The sequence below is a fragment of the Balaenoptera ricei genome, chromosome 15, assembly GCF_028023285.1.
Source record: "Balaenoptera ricei isolate mBalRic1 chromosome 15, mBalRic1.hap2, whole genome shotgun sequence".
Lineage (NCBI taxonomy): Eukaryota > Metazoa > Chordata > Mammalia > Artiodactyla > Balaenopteridae > Balaenoptera > Balaenoptera ricei.
The window spans coordinates 30,385,185-30,413,104 of NC_082653.1; the positions used below are offsets into that span (position 1 = coordinate 30,385,185).

General features: G+C 49.3%; 3 protein-coding genes across 22 annotated transcripts in view; all 3 read right to left on the bottom strand.

The window, feature by feature from the left end:
* The window catches only part of UBOX5 (U-box domain containing 5), a 41,921-nt gene extending 26,725 nt beyond the window's left edge, over positions 1-15,196 (bottom strand). For 5 of the 10 annotated variants that reach the window (XM_059896652.1, XM_059896643.1, XM_059896645.1 and 2 more), the window contains exon 1: positions 13,477-13,566. The gene's annotated coding sequence lies outside the window, so the exon portion shown is untranslated. Of the gene's footprint in view, positions 1-6,513; positions 6,598-13,476; positions 13,567-15,108 lie in introns of those variants that run through there. The other 5 variants (XM_059896650.1, XM_059896648.1, XM_059896646.1 and 2 more) reach the window with 5 other exon arrangements.
* Positions 4,531-15,195, bottom strand: FASTKD5 (FAST kinase domains 5). 3 transcript variants are annotated; one of them, XM_059896641.1, is made up of 2 exons: positions 15,109-15,195; positions 4,531-7,130 (listed from the first exon to the last, which is right to left on the bottom strand). In XM_059896641.1, exon 2 carries the CDS (start codon positions 7,091-7,093, stop codon positions 4,649-4,651), a length of 2,445 nt encoding a protein of 814 aa, XP_059752624.1. In that variant the 5' UTR covers positions 7,094-7,130; positions 15,109-15,195; the 3' UTR covers positions 4,531-4,648. The 3 variants fall into 3 exon arrangements, with proteins under 3 accessions (XP_059752624.1, XP_059752623.1, XP_059752625.1); XM_059896640.1 differs by lacking the exon at positions 15,109-15,195 and adding an exon at positions 13,477-13,562; XM_059896642.1 differs by lacking the exon at positions 15,109-15,195 and adding an exon at positions 7,299-7,368.
* A 2,016-nt stretch (positions 15,197-17,212) lies between the features above and the next one.
* On the bottom strand, positions 17,213-27,771 carry LZTS3 (leucine zipper tumor suppressor family member 3). Of its 9 annotated transcripts, none has more exons than XM_059896496.1 (7): positions 27,657-27,771; positions 23,193-23,301; positions 22,848-23,006; positions 22,415-22,571; positions 21,346-21,816; positions 20,142-21,008; positions 17,213-19,801 (listed from the first exon to the last, which is right to left on the bottom strand). In XM_059896496.1, exons 4-7 carry the CDS (start codon positions 22,484-22,486, stop codon positions 19,103-19,105), a joined length of 2,109 nt encoding a protein of 702 aa, XP_059752479.1. In that variant the 5' UTR covers positions 22,487-22,571; positions 22,848-23,006; positions 23,193-23,301; positions 27,657-27,771; the 3' UTR covers positions 17,213-19,102. The 9 variants fall into 9 exon arrangements, with proteins under 9 accessions (XP_059752479.1, XP_059752475.1, XP_059752477.1 ...); XM_059896492.1 differs by having other exon boundaries at positions 23,193-23,304; XM_059896494.1 differs by lacking the exon at positions 22,848-23,006 and having other exon boundaries at positions 23,193-23,304.
* Positions 27,772-27,920: the final 149 nt, after the last annotated feature.

Here is a 27,920-nt window from a genome sequence, read left to right on the forward strand (position 1 = left end):
AAATGCCCACTTAAATCTGAAATTTGGATAAACAATGGATTTTTTTGGTTGTTTGTTTAGTGTAAGAATGTTCCATGTACTACTTGGGACATACACTAAAAAATTATTTATTGCACATTCAGCAAACTACGAATAGAAAGGAACTTCCTCAACACAACAAAGGACATTTACGAAAAATCCACAGCTAATATCATACTCAGTGGTGAAAGACTAAAAGCATTCCCCCTAAGATCCGGAACAAGACGAGGATGCCTGCTTTCACCACTACGATTCAACTTTGTCTAGAAGTTCTAGCCAGAGCAATTAGGGAAGAAAATGAAATTAAAAAGTATCCAAAGTGGAAAGGAAGAAGTAAAACTATCTCTATACACAGATGACATGATCCCATATATAGAAAATCCTAAAGAATATACACATATACATACACAAAACTTAGAAGAGCTAATAAAAGAACTGAGCAAAGGTGCAGGATAAATCAGTTGTATTTCTATACACTAGCAATGAGCAATTCATAAAGGAAATTAAGAAAATTCCATCTATAATAGCATCAAAAAAAATAAAATACTTAGGAATAAATTTAACTGAGAAGGTGCAAAACTTATACACTGAAAACTACAAAATGTTGTTGAAAGAAACTAAAGACTGGACTTCCCTGGTGGCACAGTGGTTAAGAATCTGCCTGCCAATGCAGGGGACACGGGTTCAAGCCCTGGTCCGGGAAGATCCCACATGCTGCAGAGCAACTAAGCCCATGCGTCACAACTACTGAGCCTGCACTCTAGAGCCCGCATGCCACAGCTACTGAAGCCCGCACGCCTAGAGCCCGTGCTCTGCAACGAGAGAAGCCACCGCAATGAGAAGCCTGCGCACCGCAACAAAGAGTAGCACCCCACTCGCCACAACTAGAGGGAAAGCCCGTGCACAGCAACGAAGAAGACCCAACACAACCTAAATAAATAAATAAATAAATTTATTTTAAGGAAAAAAAAAAAAGGAAAGAAATTAAAGAGCTAAGTAAATGGAAAGACATCCTGTGTTCATGGGTTGGAATACTTGATATTAAGATTGAAAAGATACTAAACATCATCAGTCACTAGGGAAATGCAAATCAAAACCACAATGAGGTATCACTTCACATCCACTAGGATGGCTATTTTTTTTAAATAGCAAAGATGTGGAGAAATTGGAACCCTAGTATATTCTGGTAGGAATGTAAAATGGTACAGCCACTGCGGAAGTATGGTGGTTCCTCAATAAGTTAAACATAGAATTAATACATGACCCAGCAATTTCACTCCTAGGTATATACCCAAAAGTACTGAAAACAGGTGTTCAAACAAAAATTTGTATATGAGTGTCCACAGCAGCACTATTCATAACAGCTAAAATGTGAAAACAACCCAATGTCCATCAACTGATGAGTGGATAAATAAGATATTGTATATATATGAAATGGAGTATTTTTTGGCCATAAAAAGGAGTGAAGTACTAGTACATGCTATAACATGCATGAACCTTGAAAATATTATGCTAAGTAGAAGAAGTCAGACACAGAAAGCTGCATATTGTATAATTCCATTTATATAAAATATCCATATATGCAAATCCATAGAGACAAAGCAGATTAGTGGCTGCCAGGGTCTGAGGAAGGGGGAAATGTAGGGTGACTGCTTAATGGGTATGGAGTTTCCTTTGGGGGTGAAGAAACTGTTCTGCAAGTAGATAGTGATGACTGGCTACACAACACTATCAATGTACTAAATATCACTGAATTGTACACTTTGTTTAAAATGGCCAATTTTACATGTATTTTAAAAAACATTATTCACTACTTATCTGAAATTCAAATTTAACTGGGCATACTATATTTTATCTGGCAATCCTAGTCCCATTCTAAATCCTGCTCAAGTTTCCCCATCCCTTCAAAGGTTCCCAAGGAATTGCCTCAATATTTGCAATCCATTCCTTAACTCCACTCATTCAACAGGTGCGCAGTCTAGCTTTTGCCCTGACAATTCAATTCAAATTGCTATTGTTAAGGTCATCAGTGATATCCAAGTTGCTAAACTGATTGAAGATTTTTCAGTTCTTGCCTTAATTGCTCTCTCCCTAGCAACTGACTATACAAACCCTTTCCTTTTTGAAATACTCTTTACCCTTGGCTTCTGTGCAGTGAAAGGTTAACTCAGCAGGTTTGGGGTATTCAAGTCTTGCACATTCCAAAGAAACTTCACCAAGTCCTGGGATATAATCTCTAAGCCTTTGGAACACTGTGCCTGATAAGACTGTCATATATACATCTAGGACCTTGGGCCACACCAGATAGTTTACACTAACAAAGTAATTTATGGTGGGAGCCTTGGGTCATGCTGTATAAGCTGGACCTCTGGAGGGGCTGGGGACTGAGTAACTAAGGTCAGCCATGTGGGCACTCACTCCATGTCTACATGACTGACCCCAAATAACAACCCTGCACACCAAGACTCAGGTGAGCTTCCCTGACTGGCAGTATCTGTACATATTGGCAAACATCATTGTTGGGATGAACTAAGAGCAGACTGTATGTCTCCACTGGACAAGGACAACTGAAAGCTTGTGACTGGCCTTTCCTAGACTCTACACTGTGTGCCTTTTTCTTTTGCTGACTTTAATCTGTATCCTTTCACTATAATAAACCACAACTATAAGTTTTTCTTAGTTCTGTGAATCATTCTAGTGAAAGTGGTCTTGGGGAGCCCAGACTTACTTCTATGCCCCTATTTTTTCCTAAGTCTGATTATCTAACTGTTCTTTTCCTGTCTTTATCACTGGATCCCTTTGCTTTGCCCTCCCTATAAATTCTGGTATTCTACTCTTGGTCATCTTTTCCCCTCCCTACCTGCAATAACCTACTTTCCACCTGTCCTAGGCAATTTCACTCATGGTTCTGCCATCTGACCTCATGCCCATTTGAGACCCCAGCCTGGACCCTTCTGCCTAGAGGCCCATCTCAGCATGACCCAGGCAGACTCAGCATTAACTCTGTACCCAAACACATTTCCTGCTTTAGTCTCAATTTTAGTTGCTGACTCCCTATCAATCTAGGCACTAAAATCATCATTCCCCAAACTGATCAATTAGCAAGTATTGCTCTTTTTCCCCTTCCAAACATCTTTGAAATTTAAACTTTCCATTCCCATAATTTTGGCCTTCATTGTCTCTCACATGAGCTCTTGCACACATTTGTGAAATATTCTCCCTGATTGATCTCGCACACCCCCACCACTCAGTCTAGTTCTATCCTGCTTTTTACCTAACGTTTCTAAAACATGAATCTCTCAATTACTCCCTGACTTAGACCCTTTAGAGGCACTCTAGCCCCTGTAAACCTACGCTCTTTAACAAGGCCATAAGGCTTGTGACCCAGATATTCTCTCTCTCTCTCTAGCCCCACCCTCTGCCTTCCTTCTACCCCCAACTCTCCAGCAATGCCCAACCACTCTAAATTCCCCGACCACACTCACTAAACATTATTATGTCCCAGGACCCATTCTAGGCACTGCAGATAAATTCTAGACAAAGTTAACTCAAGGAGCTACCTTCCAACAGGGAAACCAGTAAGTAAATAAAGAATAATTTCTGATACTGCTGAATGCAATGAGGATAATGAAGCTGAAGGTGACAGAGCATGATCAAAGGCCAATGGGGTAATTTTAGTTAGCATGGATGGGGAAGTGACTTTTGAGAGGAACCTAAATAATGGTGGGAGGAGTCCATTTTAAAACAAATTCTCATAGACCCCAAGTGTTTATAGAAGTTACCTGTATTAAGTTTCTTACATATATATAATCTTCTTATGCTTGCGGCTCTAATACAAACCTGAAGCCCCCTAGACCACATATTATGGGAGTAATACATTTCCTTCTTGTCAGAGCTACTTGCCATGAAAAACATTCTGCCTGGTCACCAGATTTGGGAACCACTGGCCCAACAGGCACTCATGTAATTCTACTCTTCTAGGTCCAATTTTAAGGAGAAAATATCCTTGGGAGTGGGGTGAGGGGGAATTATGTAAGAGAAGTAGAAATGCAGACGAGGGGGCTAAGAGGAAGATATTAAGCTAATTCTGAAATGGTTCTTTGAAACAGGAAGAACCAGCAACTAAGGACAACCAACCAAATTAAACGAAAATGAAAAGGACTTTAATTTTAGAGGGTGTGAAGAAAACATGCATGGGGGAAAAATGGTGAAATGTAAGTGAAGCTGTAAAAGATTCTTATTTAAAACGAAGTATAAGAAAACCACTTTTTTAAAATGAGCTTTAGACAATGCCTGACTACACTTCTGTCCTAAAAATTCAAAATAACCATGAGATGAGGCCGGTAAACAGAAAGGAAAATGAGATAGGAGTTACTTGACCATAAGACATTTTAAGATGTTTATTATTTACCTGCACAAATTAACAGCAACTTATACAACTGAACCAGGTTACAATTAATTCACAGTAACGTAGGCTAACTTCTATCTGCCACAGACAAGAACACAACTAAGTCTCCTCAACAGATGATTTTATTACCAAATCTACATTCTGGCTTTTATAACTGTTTCACAACACATGGCACAGTGCACATCTACAGCATTTATGACTAGAAATGACCCTGAAGGCCCTTCAGAGAGCAGAGGTGAACACTTTCTCATGGAGAAAGGCCAGCTTTTCTAAGCGAGTTCGTTTCAATAGTGGGAGCCATTCCCAGTGAGATAACTCCACCACATGGTACCCAAGCTGATTCAGCTGCCGCCTCTTCATATTATGTAGTCCAAGCAGATCCCTGGAACCATAGCAATACTGGTTCTTGTTTGTCAACTGAATAGCGAGCTTCACTTGCGGGGCCTGCCTGCAGGCCGGGGGGCACAGGCCAGCCATCTCCATGGCCTCCAATCTGTCTGCTGTATTGCAAAGGGAGCTCCCCATAGGTATGGCCGCCTCCTCCTCTAATTTCATGGGCTGCTGCCCACTGTCTGACTCAGTTTCCCCCTGCAAATGCCCTCTTGATTTCCCTTTTAGTAGCTGATTCATCAAATCATCTGTAAGGCTGATTCCCACATGCTTAAGCCTTAATTTGGCTACATCTTCAGTTGGTGTGGCTTCTCTGTTAAACGGTAATGGCTTCATGTTAACATCAAGCTGAACCTCTAAATCAGAAGATCGGGTATGAGGCAAAATCATATGGTGTTTGACATACTGGGGCCCACCCAACATGGTCTCAAGTAAAAAGAGAGCTTCTAGGAATTCAGGCTTTGAGTTCATATCCTTCCTTGCTAAATTCCACAGCATTTCCAATGCCTTTTGCTGAAGGTGAGAACTAAGACGATTGCCTCTGTAATCTGGACACTCAATGCCAACTGTACCATCAAGAGTATACAGCTCCTTGGTGACCTCAAACTTACTTCTCTCCTGAGCTAACCTGACAAACCCTGGACTCAAAGCGAAATCTATGAGCTCTACTGGAAAGTACTCAGAAAATGCCAGGCCCAGCAGGCAGGTGAGCAGGTGTTCTGGGTATCGGTTGAACTCAGGCATCTTTCTGTGAATCTCATTTATCAGGCTAGAATAAAACTCTTCTGCATTGGGTGGCTTATAATTCAGAGTTCCAAATGACCACAGAATCTTGGCAACATCTTTACTTCGACAGTATGCTACCCTAGGAGGCAAAGAAGCAGCCACAGCATTCATTACCCCTTCATCCAGGATGCGTAAGGCCGAGCAGGCAAGAGTCAGGTGCATGACACCTTGAACTCCCAGGGAAGGAATTCGCTGAGGAGCAATCTGTCCAAACTGTTTCATGAAATTTACGTGATCCACATGAGTGAAACGGAACATTTTAAGAATATTCACTAAGGCATAACTACTCAGATGCTGCATGTCAGCACAAGCCAGGTCTCCCATTTTCCGCATGACAAATTCAGAGAGACTACTACTTGATTTAAAAAACCCCAAACAGATTGTACCAACCTCCTCTAAATTGATCAAATCTATATACTTGAGGATTAATGACTCCAATTTTTTCATTAGGTCCTGAGGTGCCTGACGACTTTCACCTATAATATAAATTAAGTGAATCAGCTGGGACAAGGATAGCTCTTTCCAGTGCAAATTAAGATAACTAAAAAAGATTTTTAAAAACCGAGGTACTCTGTGGCCCAAGTACCGCCAGAGGTCAGCCACCAAGAGAAGTTGATCCAGACTCATCTCCCATACCTTATGGCAAAATTTGGTTTCAAACACATCTAGCATTGAATGGGAATGAGGAATTCCTAAACTGACAAAGGCTTTCAAAATACTGATCAGATCTGGGGCATCAAAGAGATTTATGTTTTTCACACTCAGCTGGCAGAGCAGAGCAAAGCTGGCACTGGACAGCAAAACAGGATGCTGCTCTGCAGGCAAAGAGCTCAGCTTACAAAAATAGTCAGCAATAATTTGAGGCTGGAGATTATCTTGATAAACTGTGACTTTGTGCAAAATTAGTTCACCTTCTGAAACAGACAGGGGTTGACAAGTCTCAGACCTGTTATAGCTGTGAAGCTGGTATTCTGGTCTTAGCTGTAGGAAAACTCGAGGGTCTTCAAAGGAATCAAAAGTTTCTACATCCTCTTCATCAACTCTCATGGCCCTGGGTGAGCCCGGCTTCAACGTGCTGGCCTTAGAGGCAGAAGCCCTGCTGACTTCCAAACTGGGGAGGGTACTGCTAATTGTCAGAATTCTCCCAGAAGCAGAGGTGCTACAAATGTTAACTTTCTTGGCAGGATGGCAGAGGCTGTTTTCTGGAGAGTCCTGTCCTTTGCGCCACGTGCAGCTTCTCATATTCCAACATGCCACACTTTGGGTTGCACTGTAGGTAAAAGGATTGCAAAAAGCTCGATATCTTAAAGGTTTTAACAGCTTGAGAGTGGCTGCCATTCTGGTGTCAGTACTGATCATTTTGGCAGTCAGAACACAGTCCTCACAGGTTTGACCAAGCAATTTCTTGTTTACATGGTTCTTGACTAGAGCTGGATGGGAAGGCATTCCACAGAAACTGCCTGGAAATCTTCGGCATATCACAAGAGCCATGGATCACAAATGACTGCGCCAGAATTGGTGCCAGATACTGAAAGAAGGGTAGATGAAGAGTAAGTGGCTTCCACCTATCATAATACCAAAATTTACACACTATAAAAAATGGATTAAAACTACACCACTGTCCACTCAAGTAAGTTCAATGCTGGTGAACGCCCAAACCACAAGACAGCATACATCAAGGATAAACCCCAAGTACCTTGCATAAAGGCACAGGAAAGCCCCAAACCCAGGGTACTATTGGGCAGTTCTTCGGACTGCTCCTCAGTCTGAACTTCCTTTGTCCTCTGGACAGACTTCCTTTATGCTTAGAAACAGCTGTTCCACTAACATCCAACAGGAAGGAGGCAGGCAGATTTCCAAAAAGAAAGCTGGGAACGAAAGTGAGCAATCTATTCCACCTCTTTGATATCAACACATAAAGAGCATAATTGGAGAATAAGAAAGTTGGTAAAAGCTGTCATACTAACAGTTAAAGTAAAAAGTGGGATTTGGGGTAAAGTTTAATTAATTATACCCACAATAACCTTCCCTGTTCCTCCTTTTGATTACAGAATTTGGTTGTTCTAATGCTGTTCCTGTACCTCTTAGAAGATGCCTATCCTCCTTCCAGACCTCTCCAGTCTAAATCACTATCGCAGAGTAGTCATGCACTTGGGAAGTAAACTCAAAAACTCACTCACAAGGAATGAAATTGTGCCATTTGCAGAGACGTGGATAGACCTAGAGACGGTCATACAGAGTGAAGTAAGTCAGAAAAACAAATATCATATAATATAGCTTATATGTGGAATCTAGAAAAAATGGTACAGATGAACTTATCTGCAAAGAAGAAATAGAGACACAGATGTAGAGAACAAATGTATGGATACCAAGGGTGGGGGGTGGAATGAATTGGGAGATTGAGATTGACATATATACACTACTATGCATAAAATAGATAACTAATGAGAACCTACTGTATAGCACAGAGAACTCTACTCAGTGCTCTGTGGTGACCTAAATGGGAAGGAAAACTAAAAAAGAGGGGCTATATGTATATGTATAACTGATTCACTTTGCTGTACAGCAGAAACTAACACAGCATTGTAAAGCAACGATACTCCAAAAAAATTAAAAAAAAAAAAACTCACCCACTTTGGTGGGGGAGGGCAGAAGGCTCAGGCCCTACTCACTGTCAATTCATGGGTGGGACACAAAGAGCATCTCAAAGCTGGGCTCAGGGAGCACCAATTCATGCAACTGCCCTGCTGACAAGGGGGCAGCACAGCTTTCCTCTGGAGGAGGCAGATTAACAATGCTTCCAGTGAGTCAGGTGTTGATTATCCTGCCTGTGAGCAGCACAAGTCCCATTTTTCTCCTATAGTAGAAACCATGAGAGGCTATGAAAATGACTCTGCTGTACTCTTGCTTTCAATGTTTATTGTCTTTCCCTCCACTTGAGAAATGCCAAGGCCTGACAAAGAACACCCAGGGAGCCCTAAGCTGCCAAGATATGGACCAGACAGGGCTCTTGCTGCAGAAAATCCCATGAGGGTTCTAAGGGTGCCAGAATGACTTTCTGAAATGCCTAAGCAACTCCCCTGTCAGTCCCTTCCTTCCAGAGCCCACAGCATAAGAAATAGAGGACTGCAGGGCAGGCCAGTAGCTTTTTTCAGGTAGCCCAGCTACACAGGCTTCTCTGGATGGCAGAAATGTATGCTCTAATTTCTTTTTGAACCAGAACAGAATTCTCTCATGTCAAATCTTTATACGCTTGGTTTCTTACTGTGGCCTGGGGACCATTCTGCCCACTATGTTTCAATCTGTGCGTCCAGATGCTATAGATCAGGTGTTAGCAAACTATGGCTCAGAGCCCAAATCCAGCCCTCCATCTGTTTTTCTAAGTAAAATTTTATTGGAACATAGCCAGGCCATTTGTTAAATATTGTCTATGGCTGCTTTCTCACTACAAGAGCAGAGTTGAGTAATTTTGGCAGAGACTATATGGCCTGCAAAGCATAAAATATTTACTATCTGGCCCTTTACAGAAAAAGTTTGCTATAGACCATTAGCTTACTCCTCTGAATGCATATGGCCAACTTTTTAAAAATTAGAAAACATCAGAAAAACAGTACTAAAATAATTTTTTCTTTAACACTTAGATGATAATTAAAGATTTATGCCTCAAAATAGTCACTAGGAATCTCAATTAATATTGCAGCACAGGCATGGTGGGAACAAAGGAGCGAGCAATTAATGGAACTTTTCAGCTGACAGAACAGGGCTTTTAAGAATACCTGTTTCAGAGGACTTCCCTGGTGGTCCAGTGGTTAAGAATCTGCCTTCCAATGGAGGGGATGTGGGTTCGATCCCTGGTCGGGGAACTAAGATCCCACATGCCGCAGGGCAACTAAGCCCGCATGCCGCAACTACTGAGCCCATGCACTCTGGAGCCTGCGTGCCACAACTAGAGAGAAGCCTGCACTCTGCAATGCCTGCATGCCGCAACAAAGGTCCTGCGTGCTGCAACTGAGACCTGCCGCAGCCAAATAAATAAATCAATAAATATTAAAAAAAAAAAAAAAAAAGAATACCTGTTTTGGAACCTGGAATCTAAATTTAGTTCAACACAACGTGCAACTAAAGCAATTGTTCAAAGTCCTTCTTCTCATCTTGGGAACTAGATCTGAAGAAATAACTTAAAAAAAAAAAAAAGACAAAATTTTTTTTTTTAACAATAGCAAAAAACTGAAAACCCATATGTCTCTCCAGAAGGAGGAGGGTGATTTACAGAATAAGTGTATGTCAGGCATCAACACATGGAAAAGTACATACAAATAGTCAGTGGAACAAACAGAACACAACAAGTGCCATCACTTAAAATACACTGGGTTGGCCAAAAAGTTCATTCGGGTTTTCCCAAATGAACTTTTTGGCCAACCCAATACTTATATAAAAGGAAAGTAACTATGTAGCTTCTTTGTTGGGAGACCTTCTGCTACACCTTTGATAAATTAACTTTTTTTCCCTTTTTATTGGGGTTAAAACTGTTAAATAGAAGAGTACATGGATTAATTTAACAAATACTTTTATAAATAATATAATTTTATTTTATTTTTTATTTTATTTTTTTTTAATTAATTTTTTTATTTTTATTTTTGGGTGTGTTGGGTCTTTGTTGCTGCACGCGGTCTTTATTTGTGGCAAGCGAGGGCTTCTCTTCCTTGCGGTGCGTGGGCTTCTCATTGTGGTGGCTTCTCTTGTTATGGAGCACGGGCTCTAGGTGCACGGGCTTCAGTAGCTGTGGCTCACAGGCTCTAGAGCACAGGCTCAGTAGTTGTGGCGCACGGGCTTAGTTGCTCCACGGCATGTGGGATCATCCCGGACCAGGGCTCGAACCCGTGTGCCCTGCACTGGCAGGCAGATTCTTAACCACTGTGCCACCAGGGAAGTCCCAATAATATAATTTTAAAAGCACATTAAATAATTTAAGTTACTGCAATTAATACTACCTAAGAGTACTTAATGAGATTACTGTATGTGGTCCTGAAATGAACAAAAGAACCATGTGGAACATCAATGTTTGACTGGTGTAGATCCAGTGTTTTGACTTGATGTGGCTCTTTTTGATACAGGCGAAGGGACTTCCCTGCTGGTCCAGTGATAAGACTTCACGCTTCCAATGCAGGGGGGCGTGGGTTCGATCCCTGGTCTGGGAACTAAGATTCCACATGCTGTGCGGCACAGCCAAAAAAAAAAAAAAAAATACAGGCTAAGTCCCAAGATGGAAATAACAAGAGCCACAACTGTCTTAGGGTCTCCACTGTGCCAAGCCTTGAATGAGCTGCTTTATCTGCATCAGTTCCAATCCTTACAACTTTTCTGTAAGGTAAGTTTTATTATCTCCATATTGTTGATAAGGAAAAAAGAGTCTTCACAAGATTAAGAAACCTGCTGAAGATTACACAGCCAAGGGACAGAATGGGGTTTGACATCACATTAAAGATTATCTGATTCCAAAACCCACATTGCTAGTGTATTGGAGAGACAAGAAGGGGAGTCAGATTCCAGACAGGGGTGTGGGGAGGACCCCAAACAATCTATACGGTTTCCAGGTGCCAGGAAGCTAGAGGACTAGAACTAGGTGAGCCCAAAAGCTCCTCATACCTCTAATAGTCTAAGATCCTAGCTATCACTAGTATATACTACTTATAAAAAGAACAAAAAGAAGATCTCAAAGACCAAAATCTACATGAAGGAATGAGTTTACAAGATGCCCCAGTATTAAGGTAAAGAGAACTATAATTGAAGTTTATACATAAGTTCAACATAGAAGGGAAGTAAAGGGAAACCTCAGGATAATGATGAAGGAAGATCCCAGGACTACAGCTGTGAGCAGACACAAAGAGCAACTAGTTTATGCTGGAGGAGATGGATATTACATAGGAGAGAAGATTTACATTTCTGACGGGTAATCTGAGGACCAACAAAAATGATTAATTCCAAACAACACAAAAAAGTTGTACAAGACAGAAAATGTTATATTACCCTCCTTACTCAGCTGTAAACAATAATAACATAATCTTACTTATATAAACCTTGAATATCTGCCTCATCAAAAATTATGAGCAACCTACGTTGGGACATTAAAGGGAGGGGAAGTGGGGTAGAAGAAAACTGAGTAATGATACAAGAGACCTAGAGCATCAAAGTCCATAACAAAGAAGTCAAAAGATTTTATAGACATAGATATATCCTAGAAATCAAGAAATAGAAACACAAATGTTATTTAGAAATACACCAATGAATGCCAAAAGAAACAGGCAAATAGTTGAAAAGTGCCTCTGGGTAACAAAAATGGAGGGAGAAAAGAAAGGGAATTAATTTTAGTGTTATAAGATCTGTCAAACTATTTGCCTTTTTTTTTTTCTTTTTTTTTGGCGGCGCTGCATGGCTTGTGGAATCTTAGTTCCTGGACCAGGGATTGAACCTGTGCCCTTGGCAGTGAAAGCGCAGAGTCCTAACCACTGGGCCACCAGGGAATTTAACTACATAAGCCACATATATTTTTTTTTTCTTAATAAATTTATTTATTTATTTTTGGCTGTGTTGGATCCTCATTGCTGCACGTGGGCTTTCTTTTACTTGTGACGAGTGGGGGCTACTCTTCATTGTGGTGTGCGGGCTTCTCACTGCGGTGGCTTCTCTTGTTGCGGAGCATGGGCTCTAGGCGCGTGGGCTTCAGTAGTTGTGGTGCATGGCTCAGTAGTTGTGGCTCACGGGCTCTAGAGCACAGGCTCAATAGTTGTGGCACATGGGCTTAGTTGCTCCGCGGCATACGGGATCTTCCCGGACCAGGGCTCGAACCCGTGTCCCCTGCATCGGCAGGCTGATTCTTAACCACTGCGCCACCAGGGAAGCCCCAAGCCATGTATTTTTAATTTAAAAACTTAAATTTACAAAATGCATGTTCTAACAGGAAATTGAAGTGTTCTTCAAGAAGACAATCAGGGACTTCTCTGGTGGTCCAGTGGGTAAGACTCCATGCTGCCAATGCAGGGGGCCCAGGTTCCATCCCTGGTCGGGAAACTAGATCCCGCATGCCACAACGAAGATCCCATGTGCTGCAACTAAGACCCAGTGCAGCCAAAATAAATAAATAAATAAAAAGAAAAAAGACAATCAGTGAACAGAGAAAGCAACCTACATACTCAAGGAAAATGCTGAAAAGTTATTTCTAGTACAAGCACTTCCTATTGCCTGTAGAACTTCTCTGTGGATGCCCAGTAACAGAACGATGACAAAATAAATAATCTTAGAGCCATGCAGAGTGAAATAGCAAATGGCAAACAGCAGCTACTCACTTTTTCACCATGCAACTTTTAGCACAACTGTATAGACACCATATCTATGTATACAGATCTGAAATATAACCACTTCAGAAGCTGGGTATTAAGTACTGTGGAGAAGGAAAGGGAAGAAACACAAGGAAGATATAGAATCAATAAAGCAGAAGAGTGGGGGGAAAAGGCACTACAAAGGAGAGGAGGCCAGAATGTTTTGCCCAGATAGAGAGAAATATAGCTGAGAGTTAGTTCCTCCTTACTTAAGGGCTCCCAGACAATCCATAAGAAAGCTGGAAAGAGAACACTATGAGATGCCCAATCAATAACTCCCGACGCCTCCTCTAAAGGTTCAAATTTATGTGACATCGTTTCACAAAACCCCTTTCCTAGTTAAGTGCCCCAAGGATACTCTCCTTTCCATCTCCTCTTTAGGGGTCCTAAAGAACCAGAGTGGAGCCTCAGAGACCACTGGACCAACCATGGCTGTTCTGAAAGGCACTGTCCAAACCACCCTGAATGATGTGATTTCACAAGAGTGAGAAATCTTACCTTTCCACCTTCCAGGTACAGGTCTGAGCAAGGCCGAATAGCTTCGTTTTAAACTACAGTCCAGAAGTTAGAGGAGGGGAGCCAGGCGGAGGAAGGCAGCCATGCTAACTGTAGATTAAGTATATGACACCCTCAGCATATTCAATTTACCAGTTACCGGATCTCATCCCTTAATTCTGATTTGATTCTTTTGCTAGAAAAATTTAACCCACTTATATCCTGATAAAATTACCACAAATAAATGGATACTTCAAACTCCATTTTTCTTTTAGCAAATAACGTGTTGAGTAGCCCTGAGAATTAAAATAGCAAAAAACGAACTTTCTCTAGGCACTGCAGTCTACGAGAGGATTGACAAAAATCCCAACATGTAAACTACCTGCACCCACAATCATGTGAAAAAATTTCCAAATAAACAGTCCAAGTACCTATCACTGTTAGCACAACCAAACATTTGGTTTTATCTGTTTTCCTAGATTTGCAAGGCTGCACAGTATAGTATTTCAGACAAGTGAAGGGGAAACATCAGAATTCTTTGGTATCAAAGTTGACTTATTTGCATGATGAATGACAAGGCTTTGTTGGGGACCAGGAAAAATAAACCAATGAATGGGGAAGAAAATCATACTGACAAGTTAGATGTGCATAACTGCCAAAAACCTCACTTTCTCAGTTGTCTTATGCAGCACAGAGTCTTTAGGTTTTATTCTGGTCTACCAGGCAGAAGCAAATTCATCCCAGAGCTTGCCCAAGGCCATTCAGAGCAGTGAGTCACAGAATCTAGGCGACCGTTCCTACTATTCACAAAGTGTGAGCAAAGTGCAGAAAACATAAATTCAGATTCCAGCAGCAACAAATGACTAAAGCACAAAACATTAGCCATGTTGGTGCTAAAGCACTTGGCTCCAGCTCCACAGGATGAAGCCCCGTCCAAGGGTCTGCAGTGAGTGGGCAATGAAGCATCACCCAAGGAGGCCCATGAACGTAACTGGTATGGAGAGGCCCCAAAGCTCCCTGAGTCAGGAAAGAAGAGCTGTGTCATGATTTGTACGGAAAGAGAAATGGCAATTCTTTTTCTTATCCCTGGAGAAAAAAAAAGGGAGGGGGACATCAATAACACCCTTAGACTTGTGCAACCAGAAACTATCTGTTAAAAAATGGGGAAAGGGTATATATCGTATTGATATTTACTGAAGACTCAACCTGTCCCAGGTACTAAGCAAAATGCCGCAGGGCCCTGCTGCTCAAAGTGCGGCCTGCGGAGCAGCGGCATCAGCCTCACCTGGAAACTGGTGAGAAACGCAGAATCTCAGGCCCCACCCCAGGCTTACAGAATCCGAACCTCCAGATTTCAGGGAATCGCATGCATATTGAAGTGTGATAAGAGAAGCGGCAGAATATCTCACTACGCCCTCACAACAGACCTGTGAAATAAGTACTGTTATATCTCCGTCTCACAGAGGAAAACTCAAGGTTCAGGTAAGCAGCCTGCCAAAGGCCACAGAACTCCGGGTCGCCGAGGTTCTCCCTAGAGCCGGGCCTTGGACAGGTGCCCGCAGCCCGCGCCGGGAAGCGCAGCCCAGCTCGGCAGGGAGCGCCGCCGCGGCCTCCTCTCTGGCCGCCGTTACTCACCTGAGCCTGTCGAGCGCGGGCGCCGCAACACCAGTCACCACTCCCGCGAGTGGCCGCGCCTCGGCGACTTCTCCAGCTACACCCGGGCCGCACAGCCCCACTTCCGGCCAACTGCCCGCTACTTCCGGATGCTGCGCGAGTGACGGGTGCGGCCGAGGCTCAAAAGACTCTGTCAGCGTTTTCCAAGGACGTTTTCCATAGGAAGATGCTGCTGCAGAGACGGGACCTGCGGAGGGAGAACACCGCTGTGGATGGACGGCTCTGGAAGTCACTTAATAGCCTAGATACAGGTTCGAATCTCAGACCGCTACTCAGGGTTTTATGGCCTTGGCGAAGTCACGTAAATTCTCTAAGCCAAGTTTCTTATCTGCACAATGAGGTAATCATGCATTTATAATAGAGATATATCTAGAAAGCGTTCTCAGGAGGAGAGTTAGTGATGGATAGACGAGCCTATTAGGAGAAATGGATGTGAGGAGCTGGTCTGAAAAGGCCAGAGCTTTGGCAGATGAGTCAGGGTGATCCTCCACCTCCCCAAGTAGGGGGGCTCCCACCTGAGTGGATATGGGCAACCCAGGCATGGAAGAGACTCTCGAGACTTCCAGGAGGACTTGGCCCCAGACGGCCGTCCCTGGGGGCACTGGAGACAATCAGTGTGATCAGGGTGGTCACACCTTATCCGTGCCTTGGCTGCTGGTCCACCCATCCTAAGGGCTGTGAAGGGGACCTGAGAAATGGTGCTCCCTCCAGGGCACCGTCTTGACAGGGAGACAAAGCCAATGTAGGGAGGACACGTCACTGCAAGGAGAGGCAAGCCTGGCATTCATATCATTTAATTTAATTTAATTTAATTTAATTTAATCTAATTTAATGATATGAACAGAAGTTATTTCAGAATTATTCTGCTTAATCAAGAATAAATAAGTTCTAACTTTTGGTGAAAAATGAAGCTGTCGTTGCCTTTATTAACTCTATTTTCTCCTACCTTTGGACAGTTTGAAAGCAATGATGTATTGGATGATCAACACCTGAGCTCTGTGGAGGGCACTGTTTGCCTGGGGGTGAGCATTTGGGGCCCTAGACCACTGACACCACTGCTCAGAGAGGGTTCTCTCACCGGGGCCGGACCAGGGCAAACACTGTGAGTTGCTGATTATGACTCTGTCCTTGCCAGCAGAACCCAGAGAGAGCCTAGGCGATGAAATGAACTGTAACTGCTCCTTGGCAGCCACGACAATCCTGTTCCTCTTTGCCAATACTCAATTTCCCAGGCTTCCCTGAAGTGAGAAGAGCATGTGACTCAGTTCCAGCCCACAAAATTTAAAGGGAATGGTGCTGTGAAGCTTCTTGGAAAGCTTTTACTTTCATGATGAGTGCTGCTGCCTCAGTCACTTCACGCAGCTGTGGCTGCCGCCTTGTGGCATGGAGGGAACAACATGCAAAAGATGGGAGAGGAGGAGGATGAAAAGTCTAGGTCCTTGATGAACCAACACCTATGACACTTAGAGGATGCTTATGTCCAGACTTTTTGTCAGGTGAGGAAAAATGAACCACTCTTTGAGGTCCTGTAAATCAGGTTGTGTTACTTGTAGCAGAGTGCATTCTTGATTGAGGGTCTTTGTGAGGATGACCAAAGGAATTATAAAGGACAGCTCCCTACTTGAAGCACGCTTGGGTCGCTTCTGCCTTTGGGGCCTCACCACTAATTACAAACCAGTTCTCAGCCTTCATGTGTTCTGCCCTCATACTTCGGCTAATCAGTGTAAGGTGGCTCAGGACGCTGCAGGCTGCATCTAGTTGTCCTGCATCACCTGCCTTCTGACCAGCAGTCTGGTATCCAGATTCTGAGCTGGAACTAGCTTGAAACCCTTTTGGCAACAGTCTGAGCTGAAGAGAAAGCCCCTTTGGGCAGAAACGTGGAACCACTACTCCTCCTGGGCAACAGGGAGGAGCTTGGGCTTTGGGCCAACTTCCTGGCACGGCCCAGTGAGCACCTCCAGTCTCATGCCTCCTCTGGGAAATGTTTACTCCAGCTTTGCCCTCCACACCCCCGTCACCCAGCCTCACCTCCCACACCTGCAAAGACACAAGCATGCCAAAAGAGTGCCATTCAAGAGGCTTTCTCCATTTTATTTCTTTGGGAAAAGAAAACGAAGTCTTTCCATCACATGTGGTAGAGATATATATTTATATATATTTATATATAATTTCTTTTGTGGTTGGAAATCCCAAAGCTGAGTCTGTTCATACTTTTTTCTATTTTTTTTTTTCCTACTAATGCCTCCTCTTCCCCCTGCCCCTCTGGCCCAGGCCCAGTTTCTGGGGCAGGTGCAGTGAAGGGTGAGTGGAATGGGCAGTGATTGCCAGGACAGCCCCCCACCCAGCTCAGAGATCTGGTGAGGGGCACTGGAAAGGGCTGTGCAGAAGGACAGAGGCCACAGGGGCACTCCTGTTTTTGTGGGGGATGCACAGCTCGTTAAACAGTCACCAGTCATGGGAGGAGGCTGGTCAGGGGTCGGGGGATTGCTCACAGTAGTTGCCAGCTCCCTCCACCCTGCCCCACAAACCCAGTCTTGTGGGTGGGTGGGAAGGAGAGAGTGAAAAGAGAGAAATACAAGGGCTGAGGGCCAAGCCTCCTCCGATTTTTATTGCTGGTGTGTTAGAAATTTGCCTTTCCCTTCTTATTTTGGGGAGATGGACTCTGAGAGGGCCCCCAGAGAAGGAAGTGACATTGGCTGCCCCAGTCCCCACTGATGGCCATGCCTACCCTGGGCAAGCACTGGGCTACTTCAGGCCTCTGGGACCCAGGGGTCAGTGATCCTCTCAGTTCAGTCTTGCTCTTCAAGAGCAATCATAGCCACTCCCACCCCCCAAAACAAGGGCCTCAGGCTCAAGCTTGGGCCCAGTGGAACTTGGAAGTGGGCAGTGCACCAAAGATCAAGCAGTTTTCTACTGGAAGAAAAGGTGAGGTTTGGGGGAAGAGACGGCCTAGGACAATGATGTTCTGAGCATGAAAGCAGTAGGCTGAGCACAAAAGCAGAAGGTGGCTGAGGGAATCAAGTCAGGGAAAACACAAGAAGACATCACAGACACTCATGTGACCTCAGAAACTAGGTGAGGGGAGTGCCTGAGAGGCAGGTGGCACTTAATAGCTGTAGTTAGAGCTGGACAGTGGCCCTGGGTGTGGGGTCAGCCAAGCAGATGGGGCTGTTGTCCTGTGGGATCCTGGTCAGAAGGGTGAGGGTAAAGCTAAGAAGCCTCCAGGTGACCCTTCTCAAGAATAGGATGGCAGATCTTCCCTGGGCACTGAGCCTCCAGCCCCAGCCCTTCTCTCCTCCAGCACACACATATGGACACACACTCAGGACCAGGCCAGGCTCTGAGGCCTGAGTCCAAGAGACCTTGGCAGGGAGGGGCTGGGCAGGTAGCCCTCTCAACCACAGGTAGGCCACCTGCTCCCACTTGTCCTGCCAATCTGCCCAGGGAGGGAGAAAAGTACTGGAAGGAGAGAGGCCAGGAGTCCAAGGTGTCAGCTTTGGCAGAACTCACGCAGGCCCCCTCAGGTTACATGACCTAGGAGATGGGTACAGAGAGCATCTCTGGACACAGGGTGGCTGACAGTAGCAGCCCAGACCCACCAAGGAGCTGGGCACCTCATAGCACTGCAAGGCCTGCCACCTCTCCAACAAGGGAGTGCCAAGAAAAGGAGCATGAGTTCCTCTGCTGCCTGGGCTCCTCATCCCCCCTCACTCTGCCCTTCCCCTGTTTCCTCCTTGGGAGGAGGGTTGAGTGGGCTGCCCAGAGGGGCAGTGGTAGAGCTGGGAGGCACCCAGTGAGGGGAGGGCAGGGGAGGGGCCTGGTCACAGCTGCTTTGAGAACCTCTTTGGTCTGGGGATACAGGGGACATGGGGAAAAGAGATGGCAGGGAGGGGATACTGGGGACTCTGGCCTTTGACTGGGTATTTGTCAAAAGGCCACATGCCCAGGTAGGGGATCAGATTTCTGTGGACTCGATGCGCTCGAGGCGGGAGGGGGTCCAGGCTTTCTTCTCCTCCCCATGTTGGGGTGTAGGTGTGCTGGCACCTCCCGCAGCCCCCCGCTCTCGCAGCCGCCGCTCCAGCTGCTGGTTGCGCTGGTACATCTCCACATAACTCAGCTGCAGCTGCTTCTGGTACTCTATGACCTTCTCCTTCTCCTCCAACCACACTCGGCGCTCCTCTGCAAAGCTGGCGCCCTGGCGCTCCCGGGCTCGCCGCTCAGCTGCCAGCTCAGCCTGCAGGCGCCCCACCTCCCGCCGCAGGGCCCGAGTCCCACTCTCCCCCCCAGCATCCACCTCCCCATCCAAGGAAACCAGGGAGGCGGCAGCAGCCACCCCAGCCTGACGGCGCATCTTGGCCTCGTCGCTCTCGCAGGTGGCCAGCACATCCTGCGGCTCGGCCGGGTCCACTGGGGTCAGCGCCGGCTTGAGGCAGGCAGAGGGCAGCTCGCCCTCACCCAGCTCCAGGCTGGCCTGTTTGCTGCTGAAGGAGTCCCTCAGGCTGAGCAGCTGCTCCTCCTTCTCCCGCAGTGAGGCCCGGCCCTCCCGCAGCTGCGAGCGCAGCCCAACAATCTCACTCAGCTTCTGGGACACGTCCGCCTGCGAGTCCTTCAGCTGCTGCTTCAGTAGGGAAATCTCCCCAGCCTTCTGGCATACCTGGGCAGGGACAGGTGAGAAGAGAAGTCAGGGTGAAGGCAGAGCTCTGCTCACCCCCACCCCAGCCCCCATATCCAGCCCCAGGGCATCAAGCTGCCCCGGGGCTCAGGGTCAGCTCCTCATCATGGCAGAAATGACATGCAGGCTTCCCTCCTCAGACTTGGGACAGACATGGCTAATCTCACACAGCCTGGGACAGCTCTGGTCCTCACAGACACTCCTAATTGATCCCTGCACAACCTTCACTCCCCTTGTGATAGCTGTGGGCTGCTGCTCTGGGTTCCTCCAGAGAGACAGAAGGAAGGGGACACAGGGAGATGCCCAATCCCCCAGTCTGCACCTCCCACTTAGTTTCCTCCATCCGGGGCAGGAAGTCGGCCTGTTCCTTCTGGCAGGCGGCAACCTTGTCCTCAAGCTCTTCCCGTTGCCTCATCAGCCGGGCTGCCTCCTCCTGCAGCTGCTTCTTGTCCTGCTGCAGCCGCAGCACCTGCAGCTGTAGGCCTTGCTGGGCGCGCTGGGCGCGCCGGGCCACCTGCTGCAGCTTCCCACTGCAGCCCTGCCGCAGCTCAGCCAGCTCACGCTCCCAGGCCTTCTGACGCTCCTCCAGCACCTGGGCCACTGCCGCCTCGCTCTGCTCCAGGCTACGCCGCAGAGCTGCCACCTCCTGCTCCTTCTCCCACAGCCGTTCCTCTAGCTCCTGGATCAGAGCACTGGGCGAGGGTGGTGAGCAGGCCGCAAATGGCAGGCCTCCACCTCCGCCGTCCCCTGATCCCAGGTGGCCTGGCCGCCCCATGGATGAGGATGACCCACTCTTGCTGGAGGCCCGCACACTGTCGGAGGTTGCCAGGTCCTGGTAGCCTGACCCACCACCGCTGCTGCTGCCACCACTGCCACTACCATAGCTGGCAGTGCCAATGCGGTTGATGTGGCTAGTGGAGGCACTGAGGGGCGCCAGGTGCTGGCTATAGCTGGAGCTGTAGGTGGGCAGGCTTGTGAGTGAGTTCCGGCCTGAGTCTGAGAGGCCGCCCCCACCCCCACCCGCTGGGGTCATGGTCCGAGACTTGTCCAGTCCACCCTTGAGGCCACCAGGGCCCTGTCGTGCCTCAGGGGTCCCGTTGGTCTGGGGCGGGCACAAGTTCTGCATGGAGTGGAAATTTTTGGGTACAACAGGCTTGAAGGCCGAAGGCCGAACTAGCGGCTCTGAGCACTGCACAAAAGCAAGGAAGGGGGAGTGGACATCAGGATGGGACCTTAGCCTTGCCCCCAGTCTCTTCCCTCTGATCTAGACTTGTTCAGCCCCACCTCCCACCCCCGTTGGATCTCCATCCTGGGAGTCCCTCCTGGCTGGAGTCCCACCTTACATCCACCACCTGCCCCCCTCACAGCCAAGTCTCTGCCCTAGACCTACCAGCTGGAGTTGGCCCCCAAGGCTCCCCAACCCAGCTTCTATCTCAGCCCCTACAACCCAAAAACGTCCAAGAAGGCCCACTTCACCCTCCTCTCTGGGCTGCCGCCCGCCCCAGGAAAAGGCCCTGGGGACTGACCTGGTCTAGCTTGCCAGAGGTGGCCAGGAGCTTGGGTGGGTGGCTGGGCTCACGATACTGTGGTGGGGCCTTGTCACTGCCGCCGCTGCTGCTGCTGCCACCACTGCTGCCCACCACATTGCCGCAGACATCTGTGTGGTCATTGCCCCGTAGCTCGCCATTGAGGTAGAGTGAATTGGCGAGAGCCTTGTCCTCTGAAGGGTAGCGGCCTGGCCTCTCCCTGCTGGCCCCACTGCCACGGGGGCCAGGGAAACTGCCTTGGCTGCCCCCACCCCCCGTGCGGGTGCCCACACTCTTCATGGCGAACTCCTGAGTGTGGGCCACCCCACTGCCCACACTGCCCATGGCCAGGCGAGGGTCTGGGGGTCCGAGCTCAGAGGGCCGAGGGGCAAAGGCCAGGAGGGGATCCCGCCCTGGATCAGCGCGCACAGGCAGTGTCTCCAGCTTCGCCATGACTAAGCCAGGGGTGCACTGTGGGCACAGGTGGGAAAGCAGATAGGTCAGCCCCACCTCCACCCCCACCACCCCATGCAAGCCCGGCCCGGCAGCACCTGCACCCAGCCCCTCAGTGTCCCCTTCCTTATAGTGGGTACAAGAGTTCCCAAACACCCAAGGTAAAGGAATAGGGCTGGGTAAGTAATGATAGCTTGGTAATAGGGGCTGCCCGTTGCACACCTGACAAAGCCCAACCCCCAGGGACCATGCACCTACCCTCCTAGCTTTGCTCTGCTCAGTATTCCATTCCTTAACTCCCACCTCAAACCCACCTCCTTCATGAGCCTCCCAGACTCAGTGACCCCCTCAACTCTTCACTGCAACCCCCAGAACTCAGGTGTACTTTACTCAGGGTCTGGACCCCTATATCCCAACCTCATGGGCTGGGGAGATGGGGTTGGAAGGGGACAGCAGTACCTGGATTCAGTAGGGAAACTCAGAACTTAAGGGAGGGAGAGAAACCCACCCCTATCCAAAAACTGTGGATGGGAGTCCTTCCCGGCCCCCTAACCTAGGGTGTTGCAGTCAAGGGCAGAAGTGGAGGCTCACTACCAGCGCAGGATCCTCTCCTTGCCTCTCCAAGGGGGTGGGGGGCCGACGGGTCCTCAAGCCTTGGACGCTCCGAGGCCCGGTCTGCAGGGGCCATGTGCCTCACTCTCGCAGCTCGGCCAGGACCAGCTGCGAGACTTTGGACGGGCCGACTGAGCCATCCCGGACTGCAGTTTTCTCCTCTGCGAAATGGGAGGAATGGAGGACCTACCTCGCAGAGCTGCCGCATGCCAGGCACCACAGGACGGCGGGCGCGGGGAGGGGACAAGGGTATTGGGGGTCGGGTGGGCGGGAGCTGCCGCGGCGGCGCGCATCTGGGCCACCACGGGCATGCCCCGCCCCTCGCGGACGGCCGGGGACCTCAGCTGCAGCGCTTAGCAGGGGGCCCTCCCGGAGGTCTTCCCAACTCCGCCGCATGGGGGCCTGGCACGAGAGGGCCCCCTACCCATGGTCAGTACCTCAGCAGAGGCCCCCGGGCTGGCTGAGGCCGGGGCAGAGGACGCAGCGCCGCCAGCGCGGGAGCCTGCCATGCCTCCCTCCAGGCCTGCTGTTCCTACAGGTGGGCGGGGGCAGGGGCGGGGCCTCTGCGCCCAGCGGCGCCCAGGAGGATTCAGCGCCTGCAGAACCCCTCCGAGAATTCACTGCCTTCGGGAAGACTTCCTGGATTACCCCCCTCCCCCGCTCCCTGTGGACCTTGACCCTGCTCAGTTCACCGTGAATTTCTCTGAGCCCTTCAGTGGACGTGCGTCCCTCCTCCCCCAGGGCCGGCCCACAGGAGCAGGGGGAGCAGGGCCTCGGGTTACCTGCGCTCAGGAAGGCCCCGCTTCCTGGTTCCTTTGTCTCAAGTCCGCACCTGGGAAGACCTGCCCCAGAGATCCTCATATCCAGCCAGGCAGTGGGAGCAGGCAGTGCCTACTGTGAGTGTAGACGCTCAAATACGTGTGCCAGAAATGGAAGGGGGCGCCCTTCAGGCCTTTAACCCCTGTTCCCACCAGAAACCAGGCAGGGAAGCTTCCTTCTCTACCAAGGTGAAGGGGTACAGGTAGCAGCCCTTGGCCCCTTGAGTGCTCTTCAAACTGTCTTCTACCCATATGCCCATTTTTAATGCTGTGTTTGTGCTATCAGGCCCCAGACCAGGGGAGCCTTAACAAAACTCTTGCCCTTCAGTCTTCTGGCCATCACACCTGGAATTACAGCCCTAGGTGGTTGGAAAACTTACCACAAACCAGTCCACACTGCCTTTGTAAAATTCCATTCTATCAGCATCTCCCCCCAACCCCCCAGGTGTGGAGAACAGGACTTTACTACATTCCTCCTTTAAGCTAATCTGTTCCACATGTCCCACAAGGCTGAGACTTAGGGTGAGGCAAGAGAGGCACCTAGGGCGAAATTTAAGCAGCAAGTGCAGGACCCTGAGAGTGAGTGCCTCCATTCATCTGATGCCCTAGGTGCCTCCCTTTTTTTTTTTTTTTTAAATATCTTTGGCTGCATTTGGTCTTCGTTGCTGCGCACAGGCTTTCTCTAGTTGCGGTGAATGGGGGCTACTCTTCGTTGCGATGCGTGGGCTTCTCATTGCGGTGGCTTCTATTGTTGCGGAGCACGGGCTCTAGGCACGCGGGCCCCGTAGTTGTGGCTCGCGGGCTCTAGAGCACAGGCTCAGTAGCTGTGGTGCACGGGCTTAGTTGCTCCGTGGCATGCGGGATCTTCCTGGACTAGGGCTCGAACCCGCGTCCCCTGCATTGGCAGGTGGATTTTTAACTACTGCGCCACCAGGGAAGCCCTAGGTGCCTCTTGACTCACCCTGGCCATGCTGTCTCCACTCCCAGTATACTCCAGCCCAGATATCCCCCTCCCAGCCTAAGCATGACCCCCTTCTCTTGCCATCTCTGGATGCAGTGTAGGGAGCAGCTGGGGACTGAGAGGGTGGAGGCTGTGAGGCCTGAGGCTTAGAACCAGTGGGAAGATCTGGGCAGGGAGGAAGAACGGACAGAATTTCATACAGATGGTGTTCAGGGGGTGGGGGCAAGGGAGGAATCTGGACTGGGGCACCAGGATGGGTGTGACACCCTTAACTTGACAGGAAGAGAATGTTTGGGGGAAATGGGTGATTTGAGGAAGACCAGAGAAAGATATCTGTCACATACCGGATGGAAAGAGAGACTGGAATCATGAGCATTAAAGGGTGGTGTGGGTGGCGCCCAGCATGGAGCTCGAGTGGCAGAGCCCCAGAAGACTGGGAGGTGGTGTGGGAGTGGGAAGAAGGCCAGGAGAAGGCAGGCCCTGAAGACCAAGATGGAGTGGGCTGCAAGAATGTGGGGGCAGCTCCTGGCGTTAAAAAAGGGGCCAGGGCTTCCCTGGTGGCGCAGTGGTTAAGAATCCGCCTGCCAATGCAGGGGACACGGGTTCGAGCCCTGGTCTGGGAGGATCCCACATGCCGCGGAGCAACTAAGCCGGTGCACCACAACTACTGAGCCTGCGCTCTAGAACCTGCGAGCCACAACTACTGAAGCCCACAGGCCCAGAGCCCATCTCTGCAACAAGAGAAGCCACTGCAATGAGAAGCCCACGCACTGCAACGAAGAGTAGCCCCCGCTCACTGCAACTAGAGAAAGCCCGTGCCCAGCAACAAAGACCCCACGCAGCCAAAAATAAATAAATTTATATTAAAAAAATTTTTTTTAAAGGGACCAGGTAAAATTGGGATTGGCGAGGGTGTCCTGAATTTGGCAGGTGGAAACATCACTGGTGTCTATGAGAGAATGATTTCAGAAAAGTGGTGCAAGGCAGAGCCAGACTACAGGAGTAGGAGGGGGGTCTGGAGGGAAAGATGGAAGAGTTCCCCTCTCTTTTAAGAGAAGGCCAGAGAAGGCAGTAATTTAAGGTGGTTTGGGATCCAAGGGCTCTTTTCTAATTTTAGAATTTAACATGGTAGAAACCTGAGTGTGGCGATATCCTGAAGGAAGACATCAATAGTGAGATTAGAGATCTAGGCAAGGGGGCTCCACCAGAAGCCTGGGTGTGGACAGGAGCAAACCTCAGAAGTGATCATGTTGATCATGAGAGTGACAGGAAGGTTCTTTGCAAACATGTTTGTGCAGTACAAACATGCAATACTACCTTCTCTGAGATTCAGGAAAGGAGAATCTGACCATAGTTTGGGGCTGATCATATTCCACCCTGACCCACTGTTTCCCTGGATTGTGTGTTGTCCCCAGGAAGGTCTGGATGCCCAGAGCCCTGGATGGATGGAAATGAGGTCCCAGAACTGTTTCCTGAGCCTCCTATCCCTGTGGTTTACCTGGGGAATCTTTGACTACCAACCCACTGCAGCTCTTCCTGGAGTCTCTCTCCCCAAAGAGCTTCTTGCCATAATTCTAACCTGTTATGGTCAACCCCATGCAAACGTTCCCTGCCCCTTCTCTCTCCCAAGCTTGGGCTGCTGAAGCTTCTTTCCACAAAACCCCAGCAGGGACTGGTAGGATAAGGAGGGGCGTTATGTTTCCCTGATAGGTGGAAACTGAGCCCAGGGGAAGGGTTTGAGCTTCATTTGTGGTCAGGGTCCTGAACTAGCCCAGGTAGCTGAGTGTGGTCGGCAAAGACAGCCTCATGGCCTCAGCTCAACAACCTGGGATGACAGCCTGTTGCCCGATTCTGCCTCTATCTCTGTCCTATCAGCTCTCAGTGCCTAGGACATTACACACAGTATTAGTGGTCATGAACAGGCCAAATAGACAATACCTGGGGGTTACATGGGCAGGTCCTTCCATCCTACAGTGACCACCCACCCCGCCGTACCTGTGTCCCTCCCAAAACTAGGAACACTCCACCCTTCTCTTGGGTCTCAGAGGCCCCAAACTCAGCCCACTCACCCCCTAAAGATCTCAGCAGCCCCTCCTGCCAGCATCCTTGTGGGGGGCTCCTCACTGGGCTTTCTTCCCCAGCACTCCCTCCCCTGTGCAGCTGCCAAGGGACCCTTCCGAAAGGGCAAAGCCGATCTTGTCTGTGCTCTGCCCAAATTCTATTGCACCAAGTGCAATAGAGTTATGGAGGTATCAGCTCCAAGTGTAAATCCCAGCTCAACTGATTAGGGGTGGAACTGCATGCAGGTTATTCCACCTTGGGTTCTCACACCTACCTTACAGGAATCTTAAGAAGTGAATGTATTATGGGTAAATACCTGGCATTCCTCTCAGCCCTCAGAACCAGAGCAGAGCTTGCAGCAGGGCCCCCAAGGCCTCTCCTGTTGCTCATCCTATTTCCCTTGACCTGAGCCCCTCTCCACTCTACACACAAAATCTCTTCTCAGCTCTCTGTGCCCATCCTGCATCCTTCAAGGACCAATCCAAATGCTGCCTCCCAGGACAGCATCCCTGATCTACCCTGGGAGAGGGGGGAGGGCGGTCTTGGAGCACTTGGCTCAGGCCACTCCAGGGATATTTCATTCTGAGACTGGCCTGTGAGTACCCCCAGGGGGAACGGACGGCAGTCTTGGGATCTCTGGCCCCTGGCACTGAGGAGATGCAGAGAGAATGCGTGTGGGAATGCTAGTTATGAGCAATGCAAAGAAGCAATGAATCGGACAGGAAAATCAGGAAGGGCTTCCGGGAAGAAGGACTGAGGGAGAAAAGGTATCAGGGGCACTGTAGGACTTTTGGGGGTGCAGAGGTCTCCAGAACTTCTTGGTTGGGATGTGTGAGGGAAGATCCATCTTCCCTTGGCGACAAAGGGGGAAGGGCCCCATCCCCTAGATCCTGGCTCTGATAAATCCCATGTTTCAGGACTGACGGGGCTGACAGCGCCCCCAACACGCACCCCGAGCACACACACGCGCACACACGAGCCTCCTGCACGGGGGTGGGGGGGTGGCGGGGGGCGGGTGTTCGGGCGCTGCCCGCGACAGATAGAGACCCCGGCCACAGGCCATCCCGAGGAAGTGCCCGGGGGTGGGGTGGTCTCTGCGGTGGGGGAAATCCCTCCCGTACCTCCCGGTGCTCCCCACCAAGGCGTGTGGCCCGGGGGGCGGGGCGCAGAGGGAAGAGGTGACATAATCCGGGCCGCACCCCCTCCGGCCGCCACCTTCCCCCAGGCCCTGCGAAGCATCCATGACATCATCGGCCTCATCTTCACTCCCCTCACCCCCAAGGATCCCAGCAGTGGGACGCGCCCCCTCCCCGGCTCCGGGTCCTACCGAACAAGCCTCGCGGTGCAGCGGGCAAGGCGACAGGTCGGAGCCGGGAGGGGCGCCGCAGTGGGCCTGCCTCACTTACTCGCTATCTCAGGGTCCGGTGCGGGGTCTTCGGCGCGGGCGCCGCCCGCCCGGCTAGCTGGCGCAGCCAGAAGCCCGCCCGGCAGGGCGCGAGGCGCGGGCCCGGCTGCGCTCCGCGCCCCTCCCACTCCCCGCCTGGGCCCCGCCCACTCGCGGCTGCGGCAAACGCGGGCACGCCCTCCAGCCACGGCCCCCGGGCCCGCCAATCCCCGGGCTGGGGCGGGGCCCAATGCCTTAACCCTTTCGTCTCTGCGTCCAGGCCCGT

Excerpts from the sequence above, each read along its gene's own strand:
- LZTS3 (XM_059896497.1), bottom strand. The coding sequence starts at position 22,486 with ATGGCCCCTGCAGACCGGGCCTCGGAGCGTCCAAGGCTTGAGGACCCG. Across the intron at positions 21,817-22,414 it reads CCCCCCACCCCCTTGGAGAG|TGCACCCCTGGCTTAGTCAT; the intron begins GCAAGGAGAGGA and ends CTGTGCCCACAG. Across the intron at positions 19,802-20,141 it reads TGGAGGAAACTAAGTGGGAG|GTATGCCAGAAGGCTGGGGA; the intron begins GTGCAGACTGGG and ends GTCCCTGCCCAG.
- FASTKD5 (XM_059896641.1), bottom strand. The coding sequence starts at position 7,093 with ATGGCTCTTGTGATATGCCGAAGATTTCCAGGCAGTTTCTGTGGAATG.